General features: G+C 45.6%; 1 protein-coding gene across 1 annotated transcript in view; it reads right to left on the bottom strand.

Moving 5' to 3' along the window:
* Nucleotides 1-15,163, bottom strand: part of SEL1L3 (SEL1L family member 3) — a 96,321-nt gene extending 81,158 nt beyond the window's left edge. Inside the window, exons 1-2 of the mRNA XM_046656535.1 lie at nt 14,893-15,163; nt 2,046-2,616 (exon numbers count right to left, since the gene is read on the bottom strand). Coding sequence (XP_046512491.1) covers nt 2,046-2,616; nt 14,893-15,057 — 736 coding nt within the window. The 5' untranslated portion in view covers nt 15,058-15,163. The remainder of the gene's footprint in view (nt 1-2,045; nt 2,617-14,892) is intronic.
* Nucleotides 15,164-15,169: the final 6 nt, after the last annotated feature.

Raw genomic sequence — 15,169 nt, 5'->3', positions numbered from 1 at the left:
GCAGCTCGACGATTGCAGATATTGAATTACCTACCCCGTCCTATCCCCAATGCACACACACACAGAAAAGGAACTTGCCTTTTTCTTCTAGATATCTTTGTCTTTAAAGCATTGCACCATCATGGAATAAGCTAGACACTGAACAGGGTTATTAAAACAAAACGTAGGATAAAATTGTACAGAACCATATACACATACACAAGTGCACATAAAAACTGGTGAAATATGAATAAGGTCTATAGTCTGGTTAATGGTATTAAAGCAACGTCAGTTTCCTGGTTTTGGTATTGTACAAGCGTTATGAAAGATGTCACCATTAGGGGAAGCTTGTGGAAGGAGACATGGGAATCTCTACCATTTTTGCAACTTCCTGAGACTCTATAATTATTTCAAAATGAACAGTTTTTCTTTTAAATGCCAAATGTGTTGTTTCTATGGCAAGTGGGTTCTGATCAATTATAATATGTGGTTGCACAGGCCCTTTAAGTTTTCATTCTATGCTGGGCAGTTTTGGAGTGGCCCCAGGAAACAGTCATTGCCATTGTTTCCGCCAGGTCCTTAAGTCACCTTGCCCCAAACCAGGCCTCTTAAAGACTAGGAGGTGTCAGTCACAGCGGTGGAAGGCAGTGCTGTCACAGGTCCATGGACTTCCTCCACCCCGCAACCCTGCCTGGAGGTCTGGCCACAGTAACTCTAGACCCACGTCCCGCCCGCTCTGCCCCTGCTGCACAGGCTCTCAAGCTTTGGGATGCATCAGAGCCCCGAGGATGTGTTTAAAATGCTGATTCCAGGGCCCTGTTCCCCACAGACCCTGACTGAGTAGGTACTGGATGGGGCCTGGGAATTTGCATTTGCAACAGGAGCCCTGGGTGATTCTGTGGGGCAATGTGTCCTAGGGCCACACTTTAGGAAACACTGCCAGACCCCAGGTGGTGCCTGGGAGCATGCCCGGGGTTGACACCCCATTGCAGAGTAGGGAGGAGAGCTGGCAGGTGCTCAGCATCCACATAGCAAGGTGCCCCTCCAACCAGTGGAGAGAACTTCTGACCCCTTCTTCCAAGTGCACACAGCCAGAGATCTCCAACCCCCATGCCTAAGAGAGGCTGAGGAGCCTCCTGCCTTGGTCCTTCGGTGGCTGTGACCATGTGGTATTTAGGATAAAATGCAGAGTTTGGACTCTATCATCATCATGGCTTCTTTTCACTGAGTGCTGATTATATGCTAAGCAAATTACACCTCATTTAATTCTCACAACACTGTTCTGAGGGAATTGTTATTTATTATCCCCATTTTACAGATAAGAAAACTGAGGCTCCAAAAGTTCCAAAATTACACAGGCAGAAAGTGGCAGAACCAGGAGTCGAACCCGGGTCTGCTTGGCTGAAAAGCCAGTGCTGCACTAAAAATAACTGCCACTTGAGGGATTTTTATTTTTTTTTTTAAAGATTGGCACCTAGGCTAACAACTGTTGCCAATCTTTCTTCCTTTTTTTTTTTTCCTGCTTTATTCCCCACCCCCCACCCCCGTACATAGCTGTATATCTTAGCTGTAGGTCCTTCTAGTTGTGGGATGTAGGACGCTGCCTCAACGTGGCCTGACCAGCAGTGCCATGTCCACGCCTAGGATCCGAACCCTGGGCCGACGCAGCAGAGCGTGCGAACTTAACCACTCGGCCACGGAGCCCGCCCCATCTTGAGGGATTTTTGAGGGGAGACGGGGAGAAAGATTTTCCCAATCCTTGCTTCAGTGGCATTAATACCCCTTTTCTCCTTAAAGCAGATCTAAACCTCTCAAGGCCCCGTTCCATGCCCCCTTTGTCCTTCCCACTTTCATCTTCAGTCCTATTCTCTCCTACTCTTTCTCCTCTCCTCACCTTTTTAATTTTCCCCTTTCATCCCCAAAGTCCGAAATTACAGACACAGTGTGTCCCTTCATTTTCCTCGCCTCCTCCACTGCTAATATAAGAGTTTTCCCCTGCCACCCTCTTATGACACAGGCTATCTGAAGAAATGCGAATTAGGTTCCTAGCAAGGCGAATGACCTACCATTTTCAAGAGGACACTGGGGAATCTTGTTTGCTCGAAGGTTCCAAATATAATCTGTGTTCCACTCAAGGCACACTTGATGATCTTTGAAAGGGCGTTCAAAAGGCGGGACGGTAGTCAGCAGAGTATAATTCGTCGCCACGGCGTATAGCAAGTTTTCCTCCCATTTAACATTTAAGTCTCCACCACTATATTTGTGAGTAATCCAGGCGCGTAGTACCACCGCGGACACCGAAATGGAATATCTGATGAAATAATCATCTCTGTAAACCATGATGCTCGGAAATTTCACGTGTACTATTTGTCTCCTGCTGGTGTGAAGGTGTTTCTCATTCTTCCACCTCTTTTTGTACACGGGAATGCTGCTTCTGAACTCAGAAGAAACGACTGCTTCCAAATTGACGACACAAGGCTGAGAGCATAAGTACTCGACCGAGACTTCAGAAACGTTGCGAACGTTTCCTTCAAAGACAGTGAAATAAATAAAGTCTTTGTAAGCCAGGCTCCGCTCAGCTTTGGGTATCACCGACGTAGTCAGGGAAGTCTGCCTGCCCAAAGACGGCACAAAATTCTGAAAAGAAAAAAAATAGATATAATAAGTTTAAACATCACCATATTAACAGATATGTGCATCATTATTTTCCTGGGCTAAAAAAATATCCAGCTACATAAAGCGATGCATGCGGAAGATAAAAGATGTCGAAACTACGACAGAACAATTGGAGAAAAACCAGCATACACACAAATGAAGATTAGGTCACATTACACTCTCTCCTCAGACTCAGGAGCATCTGCTGATCGAAATGTGACTTTCAAAGCTATGTGGCAATCATTCCAGAGCTGGTTTCCAAATGGAGGAGCTAGTTCACAACAAATCCAGTAGCAGCGCACCTGCCTTAGAGGGAAAGAGAGACAATCCAGACATGCCCAAACTATGATCATAACTTCAAATCGTGGTGAGATGCAGCCAAATCAAATGGTGGGAGAAGAGTTCAAAGGGCACCTGAGAGAGAACATAACAGGGACAACAACCGTTTTGCTCCCGAAAGTGCTAAGCCAAAGCAAGCGTGAGTGATGGATGGACCAGCAGGAGCTTTCTGTCGCTCCAAACCACACACAAGCAGGCTGGGACCACAGGCTGCTGTCCGAGTCTTTTACCATGGATGGTGCTACAAGGGCCAGGAAAGATTTTGCCATGTGTTTATTCATCTAGTTTTTTAAATGATGAAGATCTCTCAATGTGGACATTCCTTCCAGAAGAAATTTGGAAAGTTTGGTAGTGAAACTAAGGCAATGTTTTAAGCACAAGGCACTGAAGCATGGGTCCTAAGAGCTCTTCTGAATACGACTTCGTGATTTGGGCATCCAAAATAATAGCAAAAATGTTACTTTGGACCACTTCACATCCATTAGAATGGCTATTATCAACAACAACAACAAAAACCAGAAAGTGACAAGTATTGGACAGGATATAGAGAAACTGGAACCCTTGTGCATCGCTGGTGGGAATGTGAAACAGTGCAGCCACTGTGAAAAGCAGTACAGCAGTTCCTCAAAGACTTAAACACAGAATTATCGGGGCCGCCCCGTAGCCGAGTGGTTAAGTTCGAGCGCTCCGTTTCAGCAGCCCAGGGTTTCACCGGTTCGGATCCTGGGTGCGGACATGACACCGCTCATCAGGCCACGTTGAGGCGGCATCCCACATGCCACAACTAGAAGGACCCACAACTAAAAAAATATACAACTATGTATTGGGAGGATGTCGGGAGAAAAAGCAGAAAAACCAAAAACAGAAGATTGGCAACAGTTGTTAGCTCAGGTGCCAATCTTTAAAAAAAAAAAAAAAGAATTATCATACAATCCAGCAATTCTACTTCTGCGTATATGCCCAAGAGGTGACAGCAGGCACTGGAAGAGAGCTCTTCACAGTCATACGTTCATGTTCACAGCAGCATTATTCATAATGGCTAAAATGTGGACACAACCCCAATGTCCACTGATGGGATGAACAGATAAAATGTAGTATATACACACAAAGGAATGCTTTTTTAGCATTTTTTTTAAGGAAGGAAATTATGACACATGCTACAACATAAATGAACTTTGAGGACATGCTAAGTGAAATAAGCCAGTCACAAAAAAAACCCAAATACTCTTTGATTCCACTTACATGACTACTAGAGTAGTCAGGTTCATAGAGACAGAAAGTAGAATGGTGGTGGCCAGGGGCTGGGGAAAAGGAGAACGAGGAGCTAGTGTTTAATGCGTACAGAGTTTCAGTTTTGCAAGATGAAAAGTGTTCTGGAGATGGATGGTGGTGACGGTTGCACAGCAGTGTGAATGTACCTAATGTCACTGAATCATACCCCTAAAAAAGGTTAAAATCATAAATTTTATGCTATGAATATTTTTTACCACAATTTTGAAGAAAAAGGTCACTGTGGTCTTTTCTAAAGAAGGAAGAAACAGGGACCCTGTTCTTCAGTTCTGGCCTGGGGCTGTAGGAGAGGCAGAGTGGATAAGGATCAGGAATTCTGTTTACAAATGACAGTGACACAAGACAGGACATGGGCAGTGCTCTGGTCAAACTACAAACAAGCCCGAAAGAAGCACAGCACCAGGTGAGAGCAACTCTGACTGGGGGGGTCTGGGACAGGCTTTATGGAAAAAATGGTACTTCAGTTGGGCTTTGAGGGATGAAGAGAAGTTTGTTAGGTAGAGAGGCAAAGGGGAGACACTGCAGGTGATGTGAACAGCTTAAGTAGGGCCAAGAAGGCAGGGAAACGCAGGCGTATTTGGGGACTAGCAAGCAGCTTGGTTTGGCCAGAGAATAGAAGAGGGTAAAGACACAGAAGGACATGGGGATATGAGGTTAAAAGGCAGGGTCCCGGCGCTGGAGGACACTGAATCCCAACCCAAAGAACATGCACTTGTTTTCAACTAACAACAAACTATCAATGAAGGTTTCTGCAAAAGAGGATGGTGTTTCTATTTTAAAGTACCGACAGTCATTTAGAAACAAAGCTGACAATGAAGAAAAATAAACAAACATAGTTCATTGCAAATTCTCATAGTAAGAGAAATGCAAATGGAAACTACACTGAGATACCATTTTTAACCTATTAGATTCACGGACATTAAAAAGTCCAATAAGTCACTGTACTGGCCGCCGAGCGTAGGCAAGTCTGCCCTGTTCTGTCTTGCTGGTGGGAGTGATATCCACGAAGGGCAATCGGGCAGTGTCTATCAAAAGGATCAAGCCACCCACACTCTGGGTCAATAATTCCTCTTCTAGGATTTTATCCTACAAATATACTCAAATTTATGCAAAATCATGCATGTATAGCTTTTCACTGCAGCAGTGTTTGTCATAGCAAAAGATGAAAAACTTAAATGTCTGTCAAGAGGGCTGGTGCAACAAATTATAGCACATCCACTCCTGGAGTACTACACAGCTACTAAAGTGAAGAAGAGCTTCATGTACACAGAATGAAATGATTTCCAAAGTTTGAGTTTTGGTTTTTTTAAAGCACGGTTCAGAAGTACCTGTTGGATTTTTTAAAAAAGGAAAAAATATAGACATATTTGCTTGAACGCATATGGCATTGGTTAGTCGCATAAAGGATGAGGGGACCAGGAGACAGGGTAAGTGAGAGATCGGGACTGTATGTCCTTACTTGTCTTTTGAATTTTGCGCTACATGAATTTTGGGGAAAAAATAGTGAGGGGAGGGGAGAAAAGCAACAGTCCTAAAAGATGAAAATGGAAAATGTAGCTTCTCCCAATGGTAGAGGGAGAACAGGAGAAGGGCGGGCCATTCCTCTAGATTCGTCATGGGAAATCTGTGGGAAGAAACATGTCAAGAGCAGGGCACAGTCCAAACTGCCCATACCTGCAGGGGGAGGCTGAATTGTTTTATGGGCTCACTTCCACTTCCAAATTACAGGGAGGGAAACACATACAAAAATAATCTTATAATTAGAAGTAGAGCATGTTAGCAGACGAGCCCTTGGTGACAAGCCGGCCCAGTCCATTTTTCAGACGAGCAAATGGCAACGGAGAGGTGACATCCTCCGACATCACCCAGCTGGTGGCTTTGCAGAGGCAAGCCCAGAAACCAGGCTCCTTTTTGTCACCCCCATTCCCACCCCATAGGCACAACAGCGAGACGAAAGAGTTGCATTGCACAGCTGCCTGGCAACTCCAGGCTAAATTCTGCTTTCAGATGAATAGAGATACAGTCGGTGTTTGTCCACAAGTGGTGGTTTATGCATGTGGCCAGATGTGCCAAGATGTGGCCCCCTTCTCAAGATGCGAATCAAGCCGTTAAGCCCACAACAGAGTTCAGCAGAAGCCAGAGATCGCTGGCACTGATGGAGGTTGGACTAGGACAGCAGCCAATGAGTGGCCAGCGCTCCTCATTCCAAATGCCCCCAGTGGTGCCCTTCCACAATTCCACCGGAAGGAGACATTGCTTATTTAGCGAGACAATAGGGAGGAGTCCAGGACATGCTGTGATATATTAAATATCACGTTGTGTTCCTTTTCAAAAAATGACTTAACACCTCTTCCTCTTTCTTCACATGTGTACCTCAAAACCTCACTAAGGCGCAGTCCTCCCACTTCAATTTTTTTTATCATGTTTTTATTGCTGATGCTAGGAACTCCAGTGAAAACCTTTTTTAAACAAAATGCAGGGAGAAGGGCTATTTGATTTCACTATATTTCATTGCAAAGTGCAGTTAATAATAATCATGTTCCTTACTTTACATCTTATTGCTAAAAATGCACCAGCCCACTTTTCTGCGTTAATAAACACAGCATGCTGAATATGGTTTCAGTTTTGCTTATGATCCACAGTGGCCACAGGTCACATTAAACACTCATAATATGGCTGGTCCAAACTGAGATGTGCTGTTAAATGTAAAATATACACTGGATTTCCAAGATTAAATATTAAAAAAGGAGGTAAAAGATCTCATTAGTAATTTTTACACTGATTACATGTTGAAACGATAATATTAGGATACAGTGAGTTAAATATATCACTGACATTAATTTCCTGTTTGTGTTCACTTTTTTAATGTGGGAACTAGAAAATCTGAAATTAGATATTTTGCTCGCTTTTCTGGCTCACATCATATTTCTACTGGAGGGTGCTATTCTAGATTTGAGGTCAGCAGACTTTTCCTGACCATATGGTAAAGGACCACACAGTAAATATTTTAGGTTTTTAGGCCACTCAACTTCTATCGCAACTACTCAACTCTGCCGTGGTATCGAGAAAACAGTCACAGACAACTCATAAGCAAATGAGCATGGCTGTCGTTCAGCACCGCTTTGTTTACAAAAACAGGCAGCTGCCTGGATTGACCCATGGGCCAGTTTGCTGACCGCTGTTCTAGATTATCAAACTTTTATTGTAGATAGTTTTGAAGAACACAAAGTGACAGAAGATAATGCTTTTAAAGGTATTATCATAAAGAAGAAATGAAACTAATAACCCAGTTAGGCATAATTTCATGTATGTGTAGTTGATGGGGCTAGATCTATTATTTTACTAAGGTTTCCCGGTGGCGGTATTGACATCTTACTTTTGTTTCTTTCAATAAAGATTTAAGTAGGATAAGAAGTTGGAGCCAGGCTGGGCAAAGAGATATAATTTCACAGACTGAGAAAGATTATTTGAGAAGTGGGAGAAGCATGAGTGACAGCTAGGGTACAAGAGAAGATCAACCTCAGGGATGGAGCAATTTTTCTTAATATGACGGGGGCGTGCTGGTCCCAAGGCGGACCTTGAAATGAGCATATGTAGCTTTAGGAGCATGGTCTAAATCCCTCAAGAAGGTGTTAACCATCTTCAGTCTTTTGGGCACCTGTGCAATGTAGGAAGCTGGCATCTCGTGGGTTGGAATGGACCCAGTGGGCAGCTGCCACACCATGAATTGTGGCCACCTCTGTTATGTACAAAACCAACACCGATTACCAACACATCACACTCTAAATATTGATTAAGCTGAAGCTGATTTCCTGGCTCAAGTCATGTGTGTGGTTATGAGCTGTTTCCTGCCAGGAAAAGAAAGCAATTAACTTGAGTTTCAGCTACAGGCATGACACGTGTCCAACCTTCATAGGTATTTTCACATGCCAGGTTGCATTAACACGAGCTAAAAATTACCCAAACATTCCTTTGTTTAGAAATCATAAGGTCAGAGTCCGTGTCTTATTCATTTTTATGTCTCTGGCTTCTAAGATAGAGCTTGGCACACAGTAGGATTTTGGTACGTGTTTCCTGTCAAAATAAAGTGCCACGAGTGGGCATTTCTGCCAGGTGCCTCGGTGGTCCATCCTAGGTCACTGCTGCACATGGTGGGGGTACCTGCACATAAACCGAAGGACTTGATCCAATCGTGAGGCCCCCCTACCTTTTCCTAACATTCACAAGTTCTTTTGTAAGGAGGCCCGTGCTACTTTCTTACAAAGAGCCCTCACCCTTTGGCATCTTACTGGGCCCCTGGGGGTCAGAGCTGACCTGCGGCACTGTGAGGTCAGGGTCTGACACCCACCTGGAGTGGACTTTTCCCAGCTACCTAGTCCCTCCAGACCTTTCAGCCAATCGCACTACATTCTAGAACTTTTCCAATTCTCCACACCAAAAATACAAATTAAACTTCTAAAATTTCCTATCCCTCCACCCTCTGTTGGACTCCTGTTCATCTGGCAAGTTCATCCACGTTAATGGGATAATGAAAAAATACTGTGGTAATGTCCCATATCTGCATTTCTATGCCAGCCTGGCGGAAATAATGCCTTAAAAGCAGAGCCCAAATGCACTGCAGCTGTAAGCAAGATATCCGGGGTGTAAGGGACATTTCTGTGTCGCTCAAATTATGCCATTTAGGCAGCCACATAGATGTTCCACCTCGGAAGCTACCGATCTGTTCCGCACACAATGGAGCTGGACTCTGAAAGCTGGTGAGCCCCCAAACACCTGTTTATACCACAAGTAAGCCCTAATCAAAGTCAAATTTGACATCGTCACACACAGCCACAAAACACAGATGCCTTTGTCTTTGCGTAATTGTGTAAGTATTGTAAATTTTTGGAACAAAGAAAGAAAGGAGTCGGTCAATGTGTGTTCATCATAAAAGACCCAAAATTGGAGACCTAAATGCATTCAATTCAGCCCGGGAATTGAAAACCAGATGAATTTATGTATCTTCTGGATGGAAAAAAAAATCTATCAATACTGCCTAAACTTCTTTGAGTCTGACTGCATCTGATTCCCTTAAACAAAATCAATAGGAAGAGACTCTATTCAAACAGTCCTCCCTTGTTCCAAAGGGCTGAGAACAGTTGGCTCCCTTCTCTGTACGATCCACTTGTTATTTAAGGAAGGGACAGAGAGATTGGAAAGTCTTCATCATTCATGTCTCGCTATGGGAAGTTCATTTACACTCACACATGTATGTGGGGGCTTCAGATATGCAAACAATAAGTGACTGTCTTTCTCACTCCTGCCCATTCCACCCCATCAGTCGCCTAAAGAAACTTTGGCTCATGAGCGCGTCCTCTCCACTCAACTGGCTGGATCAAACTTTCCATAGGTCAAAAAGGCAATTGTATTGGCTTCCAAGCCTACTTTTTCAATTTCTGCTGACTAGAAATAAGAAAAAATTCTGTTTCTGTCAATAAAGCATGCAATTAAGCAGAATGGGAGATAATGTCAATATGGACTTCAAAATCAAGATGTGCCTTGGGAAACACTTCCCAGTCAACCAGTATGTCTTCCCAAACTGAGAGCTGGCCAGAGAAACACATTCATCACAATAACCATCATAGTCCTAGCTGTGTTGGGTCTTCTCGCCCACTGTAATACTATTTGATGTGCTATTTCTTTCTAACTCAAATCATATGCAGGTCACCAAGGTTTGGTTTGGTTTGATTTCATTGAGTACCTACTGTGCGCTGGGCATTGGGACAGGTGCAGTAAGTCTTTCTTCCCACTCACTTCTAACCTCATCCTCTCACATTGAACTTACAAAACTTTTTACTTCAAACCTAATTCTCACAACAGCCCTGTAAGGGACACAACATTCCAGCTGATGAAACGGAACGGACTCCAAGACGGTAAACAACTTACCCGAGGTCAACCAGCTACTGAAAAGCAGAACCAAAATTCAAATCCATAAGTGCTGACTTTGTCAGCACTGGTGCCTTCCAGAAACACCCAAAACGATGCCCTCAACTCACCCACTTCCCTCTACAGGTGTCACCACTTTCTGGCTACAGGTGAGGGTATCTTGGGACTTTGCTCACCCCCATCTTGAAAGTGAGGGGTGGCTAAATTTCCATCATGAAGCCTTGTGTCTGGGGAGGGTAGATGTTATCCTACCCACAAACACACACACCACACTGAGCCTCAGCTTGATGAAGCCCTTCCTTAGGTGAGGATGGGAGACAAACAGGATCTGCCAAAGCAGAATTTCCTCAGCAATTCCTCACACGCTGCCTGGCCCTCCTGCCCCTCAGGTCTGCTCTCAGGGGACTGGGATGAACCAATAAACAGGGTAACGGAATTCACTGTAGGCTATTTATGGTCTCCTCGAGTCCATCCATCTTCCCTGTGAACTGCCTGGCTTCTTCACATCTTCTCTTCTACCTTTCCTCCAGCTGCTTCCTTTCAGCCAATTCAGGGCTCCCACACCTTAGCCAACAGGAATAGAGGGCAAGAGGCAAACACCATTGCTTAGGAGATTTTAGGAGCTCTGGTTAGGATGGACGTGGAAGCCACTGACTGATGTCAAGTTTGAGGATGATCTCTATATTTCAAATACCCATAATCACTCTTGCACAAGCTGGATGATTGAGGGTCTCTGTACCCCGTTTTGATCTTAGTAGGTCCTGTGGTACACACAGAGTCAAGAATTAATGACTACTTCTAGAGGGATAACTGAAGGTCTGTGGCCACTTACAGAGAATTCTGCACAAGACTCGGTCACAGCCAATGTCTGCTAACGATCCCCACGCACATCTCTGCAGCAAATGTCCTTTTATTTCTTTGTCCTTTGATTGTCTAACAAGAAAAAACATCCACTCTGAATATTTCAGCTCTACAGCTGACATCAATACTAGCCATTGTGAGGTTTGTTTGCTCATTTAAGAAAAAATTATACATTCGAGACCAGAGTTCGGAATGGACAGAAGTGCCTTGTACAAGTGCCATTGTCACAGATGGGGCTGGAGCAGCCTCGGGCTGTCCTAGCCAAGTCTAGAGGAAGGTAAGAGTTAACGATGCAAGAGAATGGCAAGGGGGTCTACTGGGCAGAGCAAGTCCTGTGTGGACCACACGACTCAGCACCAGTGACCTCAAGGGAAGTGAGTTCGTTACTGTTTGCTTTCAAGGCCCTCACCCTCTCTGAGGAGGCCCTGTGCATCTTGACCTTGCTGACCTCAAAATTTTCTGGCAGCTGCTGGAACCAGGGATCATCTTTTCAGAAATCTGCTTGGCATCGTGCCGTGACTTATCTTTCAGGCCTCGTCACAATTATTCATGCTTTGGCAGTATCCTAGCTACAGTCACAGTACTGTTCTTGGGCTGCTACTGAAGGTTACTCTGTCCCCACCAATGGAGAAGGCATGTGCCCATCGCCTCTGGACCCCGCCTCCAGGAAGCACGCTCCCCAGGAGGGCAGGGACTTAAAGGCATCTGTTCAGAAAGCCACTCAACCTCCAGCCCTTGTGAACAAGCAAATAGGTGGGAACAACACAAAATGGGAATCAAGCCCCAAATCAAGGACAGTTTGGCTTTGGAATGCATGCCAAGGCACACTGGGCCCGCACTTGGACACACATTCGTACAAACTCAATGCTGAACTCTGCCAGCTGCCTCCGGACTATATAAAGATTCCATCCTTTACCTCTCCATTGCAGATGGCAAATATCTTTTGGTTTTACCTTTTTTTTTTTTTTTTTCTTTTTAACATCCTGCTTCTATTCTGTGGCCTGCGCTTCCTGCTTTGTATATTTTAGGCTACTTTAGACATGACCTCACATCCTGGCCAATTGCACAGTAGCTGTTAATTGCAAGAGCTTTGCTAATGGCCCATACATCTATGCATGAGGGGAATGGGTTACAAGCAGTAAAATCCAGAAGGCAATAAGCTAGCATGGCTAAGAACTGAGGCTCTGGAAGCAGATAGATTTGGGTTTCAATCTCGGACTACCTATGTGGCCTGGGGAAGCTTACTTAACCTCTCTGAGCCTCAGTTACCTCATCTGAATGGGGATCACAATAGCTCCTATCTCACAATGTTGTTGTGAAGATTAATACTGGATAATGCATGTAAATGACTTAGCACAAAGAAACCACTACTATTAATATTATTATTTAGGCTTTCAAATTATGAGATAGCTTTCACCCTCTAGTGTCTACCTATTCCTGAGATCCTGCCTAGCTATTCGGCTCCACCTCTACCCTCCACCTGCCCACCCTCCTTCCCTTAGCAGTCACTTCCTCTAGGAAGTAGACCTTGAAGAGGAGAATGCACACTACTGTGCATTTTTTCTCGGCTGTCTCATGTTTTTCACACATTTCATGCAGATGTTTACATTTTCCCCAATGTGCACACCACACTTCTCCAAGGTCAAGAAGCCTTGCCTTTCAGCAGGATCTCAGGTATCACAGCCCTCTAGAACAAAATCCCTAGCAAATGGCTAGACTTTTAGCACCAAAAGTGAAGCCCATCTTCCAAGCCACACTTTTGCTTTCTTGGGTTTAGCAAAACCTTCTCATTCACTTGCAAAATGGCCTTCCTGTTTATCAAAGTCTTTCTTTTGCAGTGGCCTCTGAAGCTCATCTGAAGGAAGCACACACAGTCAAGAAGGACAGACATTTCCTCTCCAAGAGAGTTCCCAAGTCCATTCCTGCCCTGCCTGCCAAGACGTCCAGCCATGCTCTAGTTATTTTCCACATTACGGTATTTTCTATAATCTTTTCAGAGCCCTACCTCCCCACTTCTCTACCTCACTCTGACCTATCCAGAGCATCATTGTCCCCCTTGCTGTGATCTCTTTTCTTAAGTCCCCCTTGGTCCATACAGAACTTTTATACTTGCTCCATCAGCTGCCTCTGTTCCCACAGATCACTAGGCCTTTAGGCTTGGCTCTCGTGACCGTGATTTCTTGGAACTGTCAAGAAGCGCTCTCTCCTTGCAAGGCCTTGGGATTTCCATGTGGAACTTTCCAGACCACCTGTAAATTACTGTTTCACACTCTACTCTACTACATAATTTCTGCCTCTGTGGGTAAACCAGCGCCTTGTGGAAGCGGATCATCTGTTTAAACTGAAACCCTGTCATTTGTCATAGCAGCAGTTTTATTTATGAGCCTGTGTGCTGTAACCTTGTGGCATAAATATTAAATAATAATATCTCTTGGGTGAAAAAAAATCATTCATGCTAACCAACAACTTCTTATGAAAATATGAGGTATATTCAACCAGAAAATTTGGTACTGGCTAATTTTAAAATATGAGAAAAAGCATGGATCGCTCAACAGGTAGATGCAAAAGCAGAAATACAATTTGCATTTTTACACCCTCTTGCTTCAAGAAATGAAACATCCAAGAAGTAAAGAGCCTCAAAAGAAACTTGGGCTGGGTGGCAAATTTCTCTGGAACCAAACTCTAATTCCGTCAGTGTCTCCTCAGCAGTTTTTAGCTTTGATGAAGAAAAACTCTGAATAATGACAATGCCACATAAATTAAAGGAATTCTGGATAATGATACTGCTTAATTTTTTTTCTTTTAGCATTCTGTGAATTTCCTATTACATCAGTTTCATGATTCAGCATTTTCCATTCATTTATTTACAATAATATATGGTGAGATAACCCAAGGTTTCTGCAGGATCCTGGAACATAAGGTAGGCTGGACAGGAAGGGTGTCACCTTTTGTAAATTTACTATTGTTTAGGAGAATTCAAAGCAGACAGACGAAAGCAAGCCATCAAAGGAATTGAGGACTACCTTCCACCTCGTTCTGAGGGTCTAAATTACTGTGGTATTTCAAATGAGTTGGTTTTGAAAAATACGTTACTGCCATTTAGTTGACGACTAAAACAGTAGCCAAGAAGTGTGCAAATTGTAAACTGACATGTATAAGCCAAATGTTATTATCTGAAATGACAATCTTCAAGACGCAGCTAAAGTCACTACTCTGGCGGTAAGTGTGTTACAAAGAACTAGATTTCTTTCTGGCAACCGCAGCAACTTGGCGGGAGTGACCACGGAGGAGTTGAAGAGCACTGGAAATGCAAGGTTCATCGCCCGGTGCGTTGGCAGAAAACGGTCGGGGCCATGAGGGCCGGGTGGGAACTAAAAGGAGGGTCGAGGCGGGTGGCATTCGTGGAAAGAAAGAGGCGAAGTTGGGCACAAGAAGGAAAGGAGCCGCGAGAAGATTGTGAGGGAAGCCCAGGACGGGCAATGGAGAGGGGTGGGGGGTGCTGGAGAACCGTGCGCGGCCGGGTGGGGAGGGAACGCGGGTAGCGAGGCACCCAGATGGAGTAGGGGACAGGACGGAGTCTCGAGGGGAGCCCGACCCGGGTCTGGAGCGACTCTGGGAGGGAGAGGAATGGACACCAGCGAGAGCGCAGCGCGGCAAGTCCGGTCCACGCACCCCTCTCGGCGCCCCGGGTACCCATCCCAGGCGCCGGGCGCGCCCAGGGCGCAGCGGCGAGGAAACTAGCAGCGCCGTACCCGCCCCGCGTGGCGAGGTCCCCCGTCGCCCCCACCCGCGTCCCCCGGGCTCCGCGCGGAGGGGAGGACCCGAGTAGGGTCCGGCGCTCACCAGGTAGCAGAGTAGGAACAGCGCGCAGGCAGGGCGGCCGCCGAGGCCCGGGGGGACGCCGCCACTCGGGGGGGCCATGGCTGCGGCCCGGGGGCCGACCGCGGGCGGCGGGGGTTGTTGCTGCTGCTGCCGCGGCCACCCGAGCCCCGCGCCGCGCCGCTGCATGGCGAGGCCGCCCGGATACGGGCCGGAACAGGTCACCTGGTGCAGGGACCGGCCTCCGCCCGAGGCGCCACCTTCCCGCCCGCCCCCGGCCGGGCCGGCCGCCGCGCGCGGG

Source organism: Equus quagga, chromosome 3 (genome assembly GCF_021613505.1).
Source record: "Equus quagga isolate Etosha38 chromosome 3, UCLA_HA_Equagga_1.0, whole genome shotgun sequence".
In the NCBI taxonomy this organism is placed as follows: Eukaryota; Metazoa; Chordata; class Mammalia; order Perissodactyla; family Equidae; genus Equus; species Equus quagga.
Note: the sequence above shows the minus strand (reverse complement) of the source record. Positions and strands in the feature narration are given on the sequence as shown.